Consider the following 18,285-nt stretch of genomic DNA (forward strand, 5'->3'; position numbering starts at 1 on the left):
ATGAATTTTCTGTTTGATATATATATGTGTGTGTGTGTGTGTGTGTGTATATATACACATTATTGTATACATTATAATATATATATATATTATTGCCTGTAGAAATAGGTATGCATAAGTGCCTTTTTATCATCAAAACAATTAAAGGAGACATGGAGAACAGACTTGTGGTGGCCAAGAGGGAGGGGGATGGACTGGGATGGACTGGGAATTTGGGGTTAGTAGATACAAACTATTGCATTTGGAGTGGATAAGCAATGAGATCTTGCTATATATTATATAGCACAGGGAACTATATCTGGTCACTTATAATAGAACATTATGGAGGGTAATGTGAGAGAGAATATATATATATATGCACAACTGGGTATAACTGGGTCACTTTTCTGTACAGCAGAAATTGATAGAACATTGTAAATCAACTATAGTAAAAAAATTAAAATCTCAAAAAAAAAACAAAGGATGCTAAAGGCCATTATTTTTTATATAGTTTCATTAATGACATATGAACTTGCTAGTAGAGATTTGCCTATAATAGAAAAATGCTTTTGAAATTTCTTACTATTTTTTACATTTCTCATTTCTAGTTCAGGAAAATTCTGGATTATTATTTCTGTGACCTTCAACTTGTTAATATTAAGCTATTTCTGTTTCAGAGACTGAACTCAGTTGCCTGAGCATTGGTATAGATCATGACTATGATTTTTAGAGATACCAATTTTCTTTCTTTATTTCTTCTACTTTAAGCTGCCACTGCTACTGCTTAATTAACTTATCATATAAGAGAAAAGAACATGCCTCTTCACTAATAGACTGGTAAAGGTCATATATTGGCCCAGGTTATAGTTCACACTAGAGAGTAAATGCAACAGTTCCATTATGTGCTTGTCTTTCACAGATCTGGAAAACAGAAATCTCAGAGATCTTTCCAAAACTACGTCACAACTTCAGAGTGCTTTAGTTTATTACCCAACAAAGCCTGTATTATTAATTTTGAATTGTACTTGTGGGTATTCTTTAGCATTTAGGGACATCCCAATTAGTAGGGCAATTATACAACTCCCTCTATCAGAATATAGTATATAAAAGTTCACTTAACACATACTTTTAGCAGGGTTAACTCAGAACATGGTATAAAATTCCTTTGGGGAAAATTTGTGGACCCAGCAGTGGAAGTCTGCATTTCATCAGGAGTGTTAGCATTTTTAGTGTAGGAATGTATGTATTGAAGAACTGAAATCCAGCTATTGGCCTCAGACCTAAATGATGGGTCTCTCAAGTTGAGGCAACCAAAATCATGACATGCATTTAAATATTGAGCATTTTATATTTCTAAAAAGATAAACTTCAAAATAGTTATTAATAGCACAGCAATTTCACCCCAAATTATTTGCTTTCATTGTTATTTTACAGTGACATTTCGTTCATGACCTTTATAACAATTAAACTAACTAAAAAAGAAAAAATTAACTATCCTTTAATAAAAATCATTAGTGGGACTAGATTTGGTTTATACAAGTTATTTCCACATTGTTTTTTAAAATCATTAGTGTGATTAAAAGAAGAGCAGAAAGACCTGTTATAATTTTTGACTCATCTATTTATTAGGGTATGTAACCTCAGGCAAATTATTAAGCTTCTTTGAAACTTTTTGAGGGTTGTATGAAATGGCTGTATTTTAAAATACTTTTAAAATACATAGTACAGTGACTGACACATAGTAGGCCTGCTTAAGTTTTTGGTTTTCCCTCAGGAATTGAAACCATGGAAACATATTAATAAAAAAAATTCTATTTTTTAAATAAGAAACATCCTTTGTAGTATAAGAGTAAGGTAAAAATTAGGAAAAGAAATCATGGCATAATTTTTTTGATTTGGAAACTATTGTGTCTCATCTTTGATTTCTGACATATGTAGTTAAATATACATTGCTCTTTCCAGACTTTGGTTCTTATTTTTAAAAGAATTGCATACCTTTAGTTACTCTTCAAAAATATGTATTGATAGGGTATTTGAAGTTACTGAAAAGAATAAGCATTACAAATCACTTAGTCTAGGATATGATTCCTTTCAAAGGGAATAATTCTGTAGCTCCAAACCCCAGAGTTTTTCTGAAATGCTGAAACATCTTTCTTGGAATGAGGGTTATAGTGGTGGTCAGCTGACTTCAAACTGACATCTAATTGATGGATGTGCTATAAGTCAAGGGAACACAGAATGCTGAAGTTATTTTTATTTTCCATATCAGCATTCAGTAAAAAAGAAAAAAAAATTTAGTACTGCTTTTCTTTGAGAGACTAGACATCCCAGCATTTCTGTATCCCCATGTTGTTATTATTGGATTGTTTTCAGTTTTTTAAAACTTGTTCTGAGAGTTAAGTAAATGACATTCTAATTACTATAGCTAAGCAGTTTATTCAGGTTACAGAATGGAAGTTACAGATGGGAAGCATCAGGCACCAACACAACTATAGAAGAGAAATATAAGCCTGATCAGAAGGTTACAGGACTTTACATGTTAAAAGACCAAAACCAAAAACAAAACAACAACAAAAAACCTCTATTAGCTATCTTCTTTTTCATCTTAAATTATAATTAGATCTATTTGATTCCTCCCATGACATTGGAATGCTCATGAATTCCAGCAGGAGTGTTGCAAAGAAAAATGCCTATTCAAATAAAGATCATTAGGATATTCATACAGCTGCATTAGGCCAGCACATCTGTTGAACAAACTTAGTGTGTCACTCAGCAGTGAAATTGATCATCAAAGCTCTTCTAATAAATGACATAGAAAATTTTCCAACAGAATAAAGAGAAAGGGCACATAGAGTAAGTCTTTGCAAATTTAGGTAATCTTTAAGCCCATTTGGGGGTATAAGAAAAAGAGAAAATCCAGAAGACATAAGATAAAATAGTGAAAGAAGCTTTTACTTTAGAAATGATTACACAGTATACAAAAGGATATTTATATAAAAGCAAACAAACCCAAATCATTCAATGTGTTCCAAATATTTATACACCCACATTGGTGCTAAGAAAAGTAGAAAATAATTAGAAGATGTCATATGATTTTTTAGTTTTCCATTTGTTACTTTCACTGAATCCACAGTTTTTCACCATTACCACCATTTATTACTATTACTTGTTTTAACAACTTGCAGAAGTAAATGCAAATCATCTCTTCAGTTTATATATAACTTAAGGCATGAGATTCTACAAAATCATTTCTAGACTTCAGAGTAATATGGTTCCTGTCTTCAAATATTCAAATGGGAAGTTTTTAAGGAAAAATATAATGATGAAATGTTTTTATACCTGATTCTGAATTAGGGGAAAGTTAAAATAAGTTAGTGAAAGTGTTAGCTAGATTAGCACCTCTCAGAGTATATTCTTTGTTTATATTACAGGAAAATAATCATTCTTTGGTAAAATATAGTTGGGAAATATAGTTTGGGAAACAGAGGCTGAACTAAGTTAAACAGGTTTTTCCAACACAGCATCTCTCAGGTGTAAATTTGTTGATAAGTATTTTAGCTTTCCAGGTGAGAGAACTCAGTGTTGTGTTATCCAATCTAATTTCACTGTGAACCCTTTTTAAATGAACAATCATGAAAAATAGGTCTTCCAAGGAACATGCTCTGTGTGATCTCTAGCTCGAGATATTTATGATTTGCTGAGAATTTGCCTGCTTTGCATATGATTTGTACTATAACCTCATTCTTGACTTGTGGTCATTTTGAGTTGATAGGGTCTCCTTAGCAGTAGACAGCATCCTTTGAGCACTGTCCCTGGTCAAATGTCCCTTGGATTGTGTGACAACGTACCTTCTGCTTCTATGACTGTTTATTTCAAAACTCATTTGCAGTGGATTATAACCATAAAGTAAAACATAATTGGGCTGGTTCATTACACTTTCATGAACCAAATAATTGGCCTGTCTGCCTAACACTTGGTTATCCTACAAGGCAGCCCAATTATCCCCTCCTCCTAAAATCTTCTCTCCCCATATCCTCTTTCTTCATTACTTCCTACGTACCTCCGTTTTTACATTTCCCCATCTTTTTTTTAACATACATACATTTTTTTATTAAAGTATAATTGATTTACAGTGTTGTGCCATTTTCTGCCATGTAGCAGAATGACTTAGTTATGTATATATTCTTTTTATCTTATTATCTTCCATCATGTTCTATTCCAAGAGACTGGATATAGTTCCCTGTGCTGTACTGTAGGACCTCATTGCCCATCCATTCTAAATGTAATAGCCCTTGTTTGTCTTTAAACTCCATTTCTTAATCCTCAGCACTTAGCTCAGTGATTAGGGTACAGTATTCTGCTGGAGAATTTTCTCTGCCAATCTGTTTTGGATAGACATTTGAAGGAACTAATAAAAATGATACCGCTTTAAAGTGATCTAGCAAAAATTAATATTTTTAGAGCATTTACCGATGATGAACAGTAGCTTTTTTTTTTTAACCGTAGCTATGCAATAATTGCAATTTCATGTTTATAAAAGTTTTTCGGTTGTAGTTACTGTTGACCCTGCTGCTGCTGTTTGAGGCAGATTCAGAGTTATTTCAAATACTGGAAATAACTAAACATTTTTATGTGTATACTTGTTTTATTGTTGTTCTTCACCATGCAAGACAGTTTGTGTCTATCAATGCATTTGTTTCTTCTGTGTACATTAATATTGCTAGTATTTATTAATGATTCAAGTTAGTTAGAAATAAGAACTTATAATTAATGGATCTTTCCTAAGCTGTGTGTGCAAAGGAGGCAGAGGCACCTGGGGGAGCTAATATTATAACCATAGTAATATAACCTTTAGACATGCAGAAGCAGTAGGTGTGTTCATATGTAAATTTATAAATGAATGTGATAGTATTAGCTAACGAGTTTTTAGATTGTCTGCTCTGCTGATAAGTGCAAAAACAGTAGGTAAAATCCAGCAAAAATACCTGAGAAAAGCTTAATAATCACACCATCTTAGGATTCTTTTAACATTACAGTTTTAGATTAATTATAATTTTTTTCTCTCTGAAAGTCATATTTAACTTTCTCATATAATATAACTCTAGTATTGTCCATTTTTTTCTGTTGTTATTTTTAACATCTTATCTAGATGTTTAGAAATCTCTGGGGATTACTGTTTTCATATATATAAGGAAAAATTAGGCTTTTACAATTCTGATGTTCCTAGTAATTTCATTTCCTTGAATTCAAAATTTTCATCATTTTGTCAACCAAGTTGTTAGATCTATAATTATTTATTTTGATGCAAATATGCCACAAAGTAATTAGCTTTGATCCCAAACTAATATCATTTGCCACATATTTTTATAAACTTCTCCCCATATAACACACACCAACCACCACCTTTTTTTAGAAGCTAAAAACTAAAAGTTGTTTTCCTGGAGTCTCCATTGGGGCTCAGCAGGTTAAGAACCCAACTATTATCTATGAGGATGCGGGTTTGATCCCTAGCCTCACTCAGGATCTGGCATTGCCACAAGCTGCAGCACAGGTCACAGATGCAGCTCAGGTCTAGCGTTGCTGTGACTGTGGTATAGGCCAGTGGCTATGGCTCCTCCAGTTCAACCCCTAGCCTGGTAACTTCCATATCCAAGGGTGCATCCATAAAAAGACCCCAAAAAAAAAAAAAAAGTTGTTTTCTCCATACTAACAATGATACCTTTTTCCTTCTGAGGAATTAAAAATATCAAAAAGTAGTTGCGCTTGCTAACAGATGGGCTGATAGATTTAGAAAATCAATTCAGTATTTACACCTTTGTACCTCTTCCAGCAGACACTTATTACTCTCTCCTTTCCATTCGAACCTGGAAAGAGACCCTGGAACAGCTGAGCTAAACTGTACCATCACCTAGTTTTTTCCCTCGAGGTTAAAACAAAACTGCCTTAACTATCAATATAAAAGTTCAAAGAAAATTAAATCCTAAAAAGTAAATGTAACTTTTCACTGTTTGCTAGTTGTCTGTCTCACAAACACATAGCAAGGAAATTATTAATGCCTTTATTCAGGCATTTCTTACTTAGAGCCCTTGTTCACTACAGAGACACAGGAATTATGGGAAAATGATACTGTATAATTTGGAATCAGAATGATACTTAATAGAACCACTGATCACTTTGTCATTTAGAAGATCTACTGTATTTTGGAAGAAGGGGGTGCAGGTAGAATCTCAAAATTACTGAAATTTTCTCCAGCCCCAAATGCTTATGTGATTTAACATAGTACTACGTGGAAGAACTCTCTAGAAATACTTTCTCATGCCACCTTAAATATATGAAACAAATAAACATACATTAGTGGTTATTACAAAGGAAGAGGCCTTTTTAGACTTTTCCATGTGATTCTGAACAAAGTATATTCAGATAAAAGTTTTTCTGTAAACATTAACTTGTGTATTGAACAGGTTCATTATTCTGTAATTTTGGTTACTGTTTGCTTCTGAATGAATGAATAGGTAAGAAATCGGCTTTAACAAAAAAAAATTAAACTAGAATCACAGTCCCTAATCTCAATCATTCTGAACTTTGGCTTATTAACTTTCTTGGGCCTTTTATTTCTTTATCAATAAACTATTACACAGTAATAACTTATCTAGATAAAATACCTTTAGAATTTTGGGGGAAAATGACACTTTATTGTTAATTTACATATCTCTTTTACTCACAGTTTTTTTTTTTTAAAAGCATATGACAACATTTGGACTGAATAAACATGTGACATGGTAAATGTAGAGGAAATAATAAAACATTAGAAAAATTTCTCAGATGTATTTTGATAACTAATCCAGTAAAGTCCTTATACATTTAAAGACTGAGATGGATCATGCTGAATATAATACTAGTATCCTGATATAAATCCCCCTTTTTTATAATCATTGCTTAAAATATTTTGATACTGCAGGGCCTATGAAACATCCTAATGTCTTGTTCATTTTCTTAGTATTAGCATGAAAAGCACTAAGAATTACATTAAACTGAAATATGCAAGAATATACATCTTGCTAGATGTTTTTATTTGCAGTTCACTAGAACACTTCTCTTGGGGCTCCAAAATTGGTATCAGGGCATCAAAAAACTTCAGTATCCTGAGAGAATAATTTTCCTAACTTAGGGAAGAATATTACTTATTCTTATAACTTGTTAATTAATTTATGGACTATTAGGTTTCATATGTATTTTTATATAAAGGTAATATAATAAATTAAAGAGCACACCTGTTGGATTTGGGTAGAAACCCTACTCTGCCACATTCGAGGTTGGGCAGGTAAATTGTTTTCCAGATACTTCCTGTCCTCTTTCTATTCATTTACATATATATTCATGTACTTTGTTCAGTAAATGGGATCATGCTATATATTCAGTCTGCTTTTTTTACTTGACATTTGTATTGAAGATCTTTTCTATGCCATTAATGCAATTTATCTCATTATTTTAATGGCATTATACTGTTTCATAGTATCTTCTTAAGTAGATGTTAGAACATACGGATCTTCTGTGCTTCTAACTCTATGACCTTGAAAAAGTTACTTTACTTTTTTGTGTTTCAGTTTCCTCATCTGTAAAATGGGGATAGAGCCAATATGAGAATTAAGTGATATACACACACACATATAAACTCAAAGGCACATTGTAAACCTTTAATAACTGTTAACTTTGATAACAATGATGATACCATCTCTTAATTTTTCTTTTATGTGTAAATCTCTTTGGTTTTTTTACACTACATTCATGGAAAATTCAAAATTCTTTGTTAAAACCTTGTAGTCTAATATACATATTTAGCTATATGCACTCTGTTTTTCAGCTCATGTACGGAAGTTCTATTTTGATGATTAAAATGTTCTTTCCAAGATGCAGTTAGTATCTTCTCAAATCGCTTTAAGGGTATTATTTCCACTGATTTCTGTCACACTTACTATGTGCCCAGCTCTCCAGGAGACGAATATTTTCTTTAATGAAGAAATAACAATATTGTTTATTTCATAAGGAAGGTATTAAAGTGCCTAAGAAGAAAGGAGGGAGCAGTCAAATCCATTTGAGGATAAGGGATGTTGATCGGGGAAGGTTTCACAGAAGAGGGTGACATTTGAGCTAAAACTTTCTGATAAGATTTTCTCAGCAAGAAAATGAGGTAAGCACCCCAGCAAGAACAAAGGCATGGCAATACAAACAAAAGGCAGTGTGGCCCCACAAGGCCCTGCATCCTTGAAATGATGAAAGAGAATTAGTGAATGATGAAGCTGGAAACTTTCATTGAGATCAGACGATGAAAGCCTTTAGATAGCATGCTAAAGAGATCAGATTTACATCTATATGCACAACAGGGTGCCTTTAGAGGTAACATGATATGATCACACTAAGAATGCTGTATTTATTTACTTTATAATTGTTGCGCCTTTCTTGTTCCACACACTCTTCTTGCTGCTAGGGATACAAAATAGGAATACACTCCTTGCTCAGGTGGTAATATAGAGCATTCATTAGAAGGAATAGTATTAAAAGTGAAAAGAGGTGAGGCCGTGAACATGAATATTGGCTGTAAAAATGCAAAGGACCAGATGGATTCTGGAGATATGCTATGGAGTGGAACCTGATGGAACTCCTGGTCAGTCACTACTGCATGAGGATATGATCTAGAGAATAGTGTCACAAAGGTTTCTAATCTGTAAGAAAGCAGGAAATACCAAGGAAAAAAGATTAAGGGATCTGAGGGAAAGATGATGAGTTCAGTTATGGACATGATTTTGAGTAGTCTATGTGGAGGTATTCAGGAAGTAATTGAAAAAAAATGTTCTTTTGGTCTGGAAAGAGGCAGAACTGGAACTATGATAGACATAAGGGTTAGATTTTAAATCTTCTACAAGACTATGTAACAAAAGAACTCCAAGAAATAAGATGCGTAAGAGGGACAGCAGCCAAAAAAGGCCCATAAAGAACTGTTAGAATGAGGAGAACATTTTGATGAAAATGTGTTTGGTTAGCTGTTTAAAAAATAGAGTATGACAGGATAAAACAGATTTGGCTATCATAGAGTTTTTAGGGACCACTACAAAAGCTGTTGGGGCAAAGTCAAACAGAAACGACAAAAGGCAGTAACTTGGATCAAAGAAAAATAAATATTGTACAGGATTTATGAGACTTAAATGTATTTGTAGTCTGAGAATAGAGAAGAGTGAGTTTGCACATTAAAAAGCAGAAATAATCCTAAAGGATACAGAAAGGAATAGGTTCTAAAGCACAAGTAGATGGATTTACTTTCTGAAACAAGGCAAAAAAAAGAAGGATTGGTGAATATAAAAGTTTGAAAGTGAATGGGAATGAAGCTAAGGAAATGTCAGGGAATTGGGAATCATTGTGAGGTTATTGGCATAGTGGAAAAAGAATAGTGAGTTGTAGGAAACAAGAATGGAAACAAACCATGGATGCTGCTTAAGGAGGAGCAACATGGAAGGATTCAGGCTAATTTCTAAGTCATTAGTTTCCAGTACAGTCAATAGCATTATATACTATTTTGTAGGGAACCTCTGCAGCAAGAACAGAAAAAAATGATCAGATGTGTTGGTAGCAGTTTGGCACAACAACAAAGGAATAATGGAAACGAGGGTTTTTATAAGCATGGAATTAAAATAATTGTCTAGGAGTTCAGGTTGGGTAGGGAAGGAAGTAAAAGCCAGGAGGAGACTGTTAGCCTAGAGAGTGCGGAAGAGCCAAGAAATTGGAAATTTTGTACAAGATTAGTGGAATATGTAAGTACTTGGTAAATGGTATGTTTTATTGTAGATCCTACTGTAAGCCCAAAGAGAACAATCATAAATTAGAAGTCTTACCATTTACCAGTTGTGTTCTTTGGCATCAGATTTTGTGATGAGATTCCATATCACCCCTCTGTAAAATGGGATTGCCACCTTTTAAAGAATATTAAAAATTTTAGGATAATCTAAATCCTGTAAGAATGATCATATATTCTTCTGTATTCACTTTTAAATAATAATACCATAGAGCAGTCAAAAAGGAAAAAAAAAAAAGAAAGTTTTTTCAAAATTACCATAGTAATTGATGAGGTTATCCTAATGACTGAATTTGAATAAATGTGTTTTTTATATGTGAATTCAACAGATCCTTTGTAGAGACATATTGATTATTGATAAAATTTTCAAATGTGTGCTTTTAAAATTAATTACTCTCTATGACATTTTTGCATAATTCAAAGGTTTTTTTATTTATACCCACATACACATACTTGGGAATTTTGATTGACAGGATGAAGCTCAATTACATAAAATATTTAACCACAGCACAAGAGCCATTTGCAGTTTAAAGAAAACTGTATAAAACAATATTCCAATGAATTGTCCATGTATAGCAACAAATCAGTAAGAAAGGACAAACCAGCATAGTGAAATAGATAAATCAGATTTAGGCAGCGTAGTTTATTGAATTTAAATTGTGCCCAGTTGGCCCAAGAGCTATATATAAGCAATCCATCTTACGTTGTTAATGGAGGTTCTTGAAATCCACCTGATGTTTGCATTATTAAATTTCAGTCTAATGAGCTCGGCTAATACATATTGAAGATGGTTGTAAGGAGTAGAATGTGAATCTGAGCGGGATAATTTGAAAGAAACATAAGCTGAGCATTTTACATGACTCAAGGGGTATATCTACAATTACACATATAACCAAAATTGAATTTAAATGGAATTTCTATTATCCTTGTCCTTCTACCAGGGAGAATAAAGTGTAAATGAAGTAAAAAAGTCTTTAGAGTTACTGGTGGTTTGTTTTTATTATCTAATTTAATAGATTCTTGCAATGATACAGAGTGGCATAAAAGTTTTAATATTTCATGACTTTAAATGCAGTCTAAGTATGTATTAAAGCTTGTAAATGGAAACAGATGTCTGTGTAATTGGATATAGCACTTCACAACACCATTTTATAAGTTTTATATTTTAAGAAAGTGTCAATGTTGACAGTGAAGAAAAATTAAGCTTTTGAAGAAAAATAGTTATATATGTGGTGTGTATTTTCTTTAAATTCCTCTTTTAAGTCAGGTTTTATACTTCAAAAGGATATGTTGATTTTGCATAGGAAAAATATATGCAGCCAAAAACTGAAGAGAAAGTGTGTTTATTTTTTAAATCACTGTTTATATTGCTGTTATCATTATAATAAAGGCTCATCCAAAGTTTAATGCTTGCACAGTTTGATTCTTTTTCTTTTGACGAGGCAATACTTTTTTAACTTAATATTTCATCAACTGTAATGCTATTAGAGACTTATTTTCACTTAGTTCACTCATCAGGCAGTGAGCCGGCAATAAAGGAGAATCGCTCCTTTGAGACATTAATGCTTTGGAATAAATGATGTGCTAGAACAGAAATTTAATTAATTTACAGAGTATATTGATAGTCCCTTGTTACTGTGCTGTATATTTTTAATCTTCTTTAACATCTGTAGTAAAGTGTTTGAAAACCCCTGCAGTTGAGCAACTAGTAGATAATTAAGTAATAAGGGAAGAGGTTTCTAGAGGGAAAAAGGTTCTTTTTACCAAATGCTGTCATAACATGAGTAAAGAACTGCTACCGTGATATGCAATGGAAAAAAAAAATAATACGCTACCTAATTTGGTACCATTCCAAAGATATAGCAAGCTTCTTATATTTAAAAATGTGAATTGTAGCTTAAGAACTTTCCTCCAAAGTTTAAAACAGATGCATTACACTAACAAATCAGATGACTTTTTAATACCAACAGTTTTTCCCAGTTTGTATGCCATCATTAAACTTATGTTGCTTAAATGCATTTTTTGTGCAGATTATCTTGAACTAAGCTTCAAAGATTATAAGCAAATCTTGTAAATAGTCTGAACAAAGATTGTAAAATGTATATTTCAGGTTCTCAGCCATTTTTTTTCCCTTCTGACCACTTCACAGAAAAATATGTAATGCATTTCTTTTCCCTTTTCCCGGGGTTTTCATTCATGATTCAGGCATAAAATAAGTGCAGAAATTTTATTGTTTTTATTTCAGCAAAAGCTGATGAAGCATTGAAAGCCAAAGAAAGAAATGAAGAAGAAGCAAAGAGAAGAAAGGAAGAAGGTAAGGACATGTGTTTGTTTTGTTTCAAAGCGGTCATTATTGTAAGGAGTCACAGTTTGGCATGATTCTCTTCATTCCCTGGATAGAATACAATCAAATGCCATAGGGGGTACCTCATGCTACTTCACAAACCTAAACTGTAACACAATATCACACTATATTCAGTGTCTTGGACATGGTGTTAGCTAGCATAAGATTAGTTTATAAGCATCCTAGTGATAAATGTCTGGGGGAACTGGGAAGATATAAAATTATAAAGTAGAGGTAATGTTAGTTTCTTCTAACTTTTAAATTATCAAAATCACCTGGGATGAATCCCACCTGGTCATGGTGTAGGATCTTTTTTATATGTTGTTGGGTTCAGATGGCTAAAATTTTGCTGAGAATTTTTGTGTCTATATTCATCAAAGATATTGGCCTGTAGTTTTCTTTTTTGGTAGTATCTTTGTCTGGTTTTGGAATTAGGGTGATGGTGTCATCATAGAATATCTTTGGGAGTGTTCCTTCTTCTTCAACCTTTTGAAAAAGTTTAAGGAGGATGGGTATAAGTTCCCCTTTGTATATTTGGTAGAATTCACCTGTGAAGCCATCTGGTCCTGGACTTTTATTTGTAGGGAGTGTTTTTATTGACATATTCAATTTAAAAAAAAAAAAATATATATATATATCAAAATCAGTCATAGAAATGAACTTCTGGGTAAATTTTAAAATATTTTAGCAGTAATGAAGAAAAGTCCTTTTGCCAACAAGACTTTAAATTAAAAAGCTGTTAAGAGGGAACCATAAAATACAAAATGTCAGAAATATCAGTCATAATTCAGATTCAGAAATTCATGTCGTAATTTTTGTAGATTTTTTAAAAATGACATTGAAGCCACCATCCAAAAATATTACATAAAGAAATCTAACACATTTTTTATCTCCCCTAACAAATTTGTATTTCCCCTTTAGTTTGCTGTGATTTACATAAGTGAAAATTTTGCATTTTTCCTTCTCAGAGGCTTTATATACTGTTGTAAATTACAGTGCTTAAAGCAAGATCCAGGCAACTCTTTCTCAGTCAGTTAAGTTGATGATCCACTTGGACTGGCAGTCATATCATTCTGCTGATTAATTAGCAGAATAACTATTTCTTCTATGAGCTTTCAAAGAATTGAAGCCTGATAATATGTTCGAAAATACTGACTTTGAGTGCTAGCATACAAATCTGAAAATTGGAATTTTTCCTTAGTGTATATCTTTTACTATGACGACTGGAAAAAAATTACACCCCCAACTTATAATTGGAAGCTGAGATCCAAAAGAACCTAAAGTGTTTGAATATGATGGTTTAGAGTGTTTAAAAGCAGCCTTCCATCAGAGCCAAGCCCTCTAAGCAAATCTCCCCCTGCCCCCCCAAAAAAATTATAGATCTAGGTGGCAGAAACCTACAAATAAGTAGATTCAAACTAAATGTACACTAATTTATACATAAGTGTATAGTATTCTTGCCATATTTGACCCTGTTTTGTCCTGACTTTATGTTCTTGTCGTAGATCAACTAATTTTATTGTATATTGAGAAACAAGTGAATTCCACTGGCAAAAATTGTCAGTAGAATTCCCCTCTGTTGGCTTTCTGAAGTGCACATTTAGATATTGTTAGTGGAAACAATCTGTCTGATTTCAGTTATGCTTGTGGTCACCCATAGTACAAATAAATATAATACTAGATGCAAAGCAGTCTAAGTAAATTATAATATTTTAGTACTGCTGTGTTATGTGCCATTCTGATCAGTGTAACTAATTAATAGCGTAATGGCCCTTATAAAACACTGTGGTACTATAAATTGCAAGTGTGGCACTTATTATCAACCAACACAATGAATATATGCTACAATAGTTTTAGTCTAATTGTATTAATTCGAATCTTAATTGGAAAAAGTTGACAAAAGATGACACTGATATGGTAACCACAGATATTAAAATTGCTGGGTGATTTATTGTTATGAAAAAATGTTTTATATGAATACTTGCCCTAGTGAAAGAAACTTTTTAATACTTCAGAATCCCTCATTTACATGATGACAGTTTGTATTTCCAATAGTCTCTTTTTTTCATTAAACTAGTTCTTAACATCTTTTAAAAAATATTTTAAGAATTTAAGTAACTGTAGGTACTTGAAGGTTATATTGTAGTTCTTTTGAAAATATTTTTTTTGTTCAGATTTTCACTACATCAAACTGACCTTGCACGTAGCCTGTGGTATACAGTAACCTTTTCCATTTCTATATCTGAAAACTGTTAGAAAAGCACATCCCTCCAATCATAGCTGTTTTAATTAGTTTCTTTAATAAGCCTATCATCCTAACTAGACTATAAACTCTAGGATTGTAATGGATTTAGTATTCATAACATTTAGCCAATAGTAGATACTCAGTTGCTTATTTATTACACAAACAAGTGAATGAATGACCACTTTATCCTTCATTCTTTTAAATCCATGCTTAAGTAACTTATCTTGAGCTTCAAATAACGTCATGGAGACTATAACTCAACCTTGTTATGTCTTTTCTCTAAGGCAGGACCTCACTCATTAGACTGTTTCTCCAGAGAATTACAACAATTCAAAAAGAAATTAAGAAATTTCAAAATTCTATCAATATTTGCTAGTATGGATTTAACAAGTCTTATCTGAGCTTACTGAATTTTCTGTGCTTTCAAAAAAATAGGGAAATTATTACTACAAATGTTGAAGAAAAGTCCTACTGATAAAAACCAATATGACACTAATTTCAAAAAATAAAATGTGTGTTTCACTTAATAGGTTTCTTTTGCCTAAATTTTATAGGTGAAAGTAAATCACTTGCCAGATTCTTTCTTGTTGTTTACTTCCAATTTTTTTTTCTTGTGGGTTGTCTAGATACTTGAATGCTATCAAATTAACCTTCCCTGAAGATGATTAATGCATAAGCTACATTTATTTTGTTTCATATAATTAGTCTAGCTGCAAATTGAAACCTGAGATACATCTGTATTGTATGTGTGTATATTTCTGCATCTGAAAGGATAATAATCCTTTATTTCTAACCTATAAACCACTAGTAATTCACTCTATCCCATCATTTATACAATTAATCTCTTAATTTCTCAGTAGGCTGATGTGCAGCATGGGGCTGACAGCATTGTTAAAATGTCTAATGACTTACATATTTTAACTCTCTTAATCCTCATGAACTCTATGAAATTTATGCTATTATTATCCCCACACTCTAAGGAGGATAAGAAACTAAGGCTTAATAGCTTGCTGTATAGCTAGTAAATAGTGAAGTCAGTACACAAACCCAGGCATGTGACTCTAATACACATTCCCCCTCTTTAGCAGCCTGCATAAATCACAGCCCTTACTATCAGTGTTCAAATATGATGCAGTTTAAATCCCTCTTCCTCTATCCTTTGCCTTCCTCTCTGGATCTTGACCTCTAGCTCTCATGCATTTGTTTACTGTTATTTAGTGTGTCCCCAGATAGATCTATACCCATATTATGTTGCCTTCTTTGGGTTTCTGGGCCCCCAGTAGGTGAGGTGCTCTAGTCAGGGGCACATTTTGTCAGTGTGTCCATGTCCTTTTCCCATCATTTCTATCTGCTTTTCTCCCAACACTTGTCAAGTCTACACCAGCCTTCAGAGCCTGGACCAGAGTCATACCTATCCTTTCTCAGCGATTCTGGCTCTCCCATGCTATTCCCTAATGTGAAGCACAGTTGGCATCACGTTCTACCACACTCAGAGAGAGAAATGTTATAATCCCTCTTTCCCTCCACCGTGGTTCCTTGCCTAAGACCAGAAAAGAAGATAAATGTTTGAATTTCTGAGACATCCCTTATCCCTTCTGGACACCCTTTATGAGAAGGTTGGGGTGAAGTTGGAAGGGTAAAATTAACAGGCGCAGGGTATCATTTAGGGGTCAGTGTTTAATCAGGTGGCATGTTGATGTAAGTAGTTAGACAGAAATAAGAATTACCCTTTCTAGCCCTCTCCTGAATTGGCTACCCATTGTAATATGCAGTATGATTTCTTTCTTAGGTTTAAACATTTGAAAGTTTATCCCCCTCCCTTCTTTGTCCTACTTTATTAGATAGTTCTATTCCAGGATTTTAACAATCCTTTTAGGAAATCTCTGTTCCCATGTGTCAGATTTAATAGTTCTGTATCTTTCATATGTAATATTTTTTATATATCTGTGTAGTCTTTTAACACATTAGCTCTAAGTTAGCTGCTTTCTTTAAGGAAAATTAATCTGTTTAGGTAGGATGCATTGCTTTATTCCATATTTTTCCTCAAGTTCTTATTTAGTCAAAAATCACTCAAGAACAAAGTTATTTAGCCTAGCTATCCGTCTTATTTTCCTCAGCAGTGATTTGTCTTTTATAGTCCCCTTGATTTCATGTCTGCAAAAACGTGATTGTTAAATATTTTAACCTTTCTTTTGTATATAGTTTTATCTGTGTCATATCACATAGCAAAAGCTATTTATTCCTCAGTTTTGTCACTTCTTATAAATGTTTGCTAATTCGTCTGTGACTTGTTAACAAAGCAAAGGATCCTTCCTAATTTTCTTAATAGCTCAGTAATAATGTTTGCACTTCATATGCATTCAGCTATACTGTGTATGAACTGGGAAGCTGGTTTAGATCACAGTTTACTTATTTTCAATAAGGTGTTTGTGTATATGAATGCAGACATACTGATGGCTATTTAATCATTTTTAGACCTTCAATGACTATCATGTTTGCTTACCAACTTAAGTATTTTCTGTGCTCTCTACAATACACAAATTTCCAGACTAATTCAAAGCTATAGCCTTCCTTTCAATCAGATATTTTCAATGTAAATTAAACATTAGAAAACTTATATACATATTGAATGCCCATAGTTGTGCAGTCCTGGGAGTAAACTCCCAGAGAAGCCATTGCAATCAAGGAGTCAGTTGTGCTCTAGTGGAAATAGCCCTGGTTTCTTGTAGCTGAAGTAAGATGATATGATTCAGAGTCCCAGCCCTGCCACTTACTGCCTCTGTGATTAACTCCCTTAACTTCACTGTGACTCTAAAGTGAGAAAAATAATAATATCTTCTTAGAATTGTTATAAATGGAAATGGCATATAATATTTACAAATCACTTCATAATTACCTAGTACTATATAAATATAAATTTTTATTATTCAGAATTGTAATACAAAGAGTATCGTCCTTTTATCATTCATTCCTTTAGTAACTTTTATCAATTAAAAAATATACTGGCCATCCAGTATATGCTGAGTACTGTTGAAGTCATATAAATAGAGCAGTGAAAAGGGAAATCGAGGCCACTGCATTCGAAGAGCTTTCATTGTAGAGGAGGAAAACAGAAAATAAACATAAAAGCAATAAAATGCAGTAAACTCAAATAAGGATAATGTTTTTTCATCCTCTGTATGATCTTAAGTGGTCCCTTTCAACTCAGTTTTCCCATCTGTTAATAAATAAGGATGGTAATAATCTACCATCTAAGGATGTGGTTATGATATAGTAGATATGAAACCATATTATAGACTTTATAAAATATTAGTCATTGTTCTTTTATTACTAATTTTTTAAATACTTTAACACTCATCTGTGATCCGTAGGTTAAAAAGGAAATCACAGTAGAAAATATAAAACCACATATCAAGATTTATGAGATGAAGATGATGTGATAAGACGAGCTTATTTGAACTCACCCTTCTTCTGAGAACAGATGGAAAATCTGGTCAAAATACTAAAATATATGTTTGAAGGCATGAGACAGTTACTAAGGCAGTGGAGAAGCATGGGTCCCAATTCCAAGAAAATAAAGTGAGCTTAACAGTTGGAGCCATTTTCCTCTGGAGATGATTCTATTAGTGGCATCTATCAGTTCTTAAAGTGGTCACTGAAAGGCTAAGAATCTGGGCAGAGCTTTTGAGAGACTCATGAAGCTACAGGGACAAAGCCTAGAGTTCAGGGCCAGTGAAGGAAGGTAAGACTCTGATAAAACCTCTAGGCTTTGGCTTGGGATCTTAACAGATGACTCCTTAAAAGTAAGAAGGAACCAGAAATAGACAAGCCTCCATAGGGATTGAAGCCCAGCTTTGAGTCATCTCAACTCCT

At 33.0% G+C, this 18,285-nt stretch overlaps 1 protein-coding gene across 1 annotated transcript in view; it reads left to right on the forward strand.

The window, feature by feature from the left end:
• RSRC1 (arginine and serine rich coiled-coil 1) overlaps positions 1 to 18,285 on the forward strand; it is a 444,294-nt gene that overhangs the window by 345,329 nt on the left and 80,680 nt on the right. Inside the window, exon 7 of the mRNA XM_021069723.1 lies at positions 12,069 to 12,137. Within this exon, the coding sequence (XP_020925382.1) occupies positions 12,069 to 12,137 (69 nt within the window). The remainder of the gene's footprint in view (positions 1 to 12,068; positions 12,138 to 18,285) is intronic.

This window comes from Sus scrofa, chromosome 13 (assembly GCF_000003025.6).
Source record: "Sus scrofa isolate TJ Tabasco breed Duroc chromosome 13, Sscrofa11.1, whole genome shotgun sequence".
Classification (NCBI taxonomy): Eukaryota; Metazoa; Chordata; class Mammalia; order Artiodactyla; family Suidae; genus Sus; species Sus scrofa.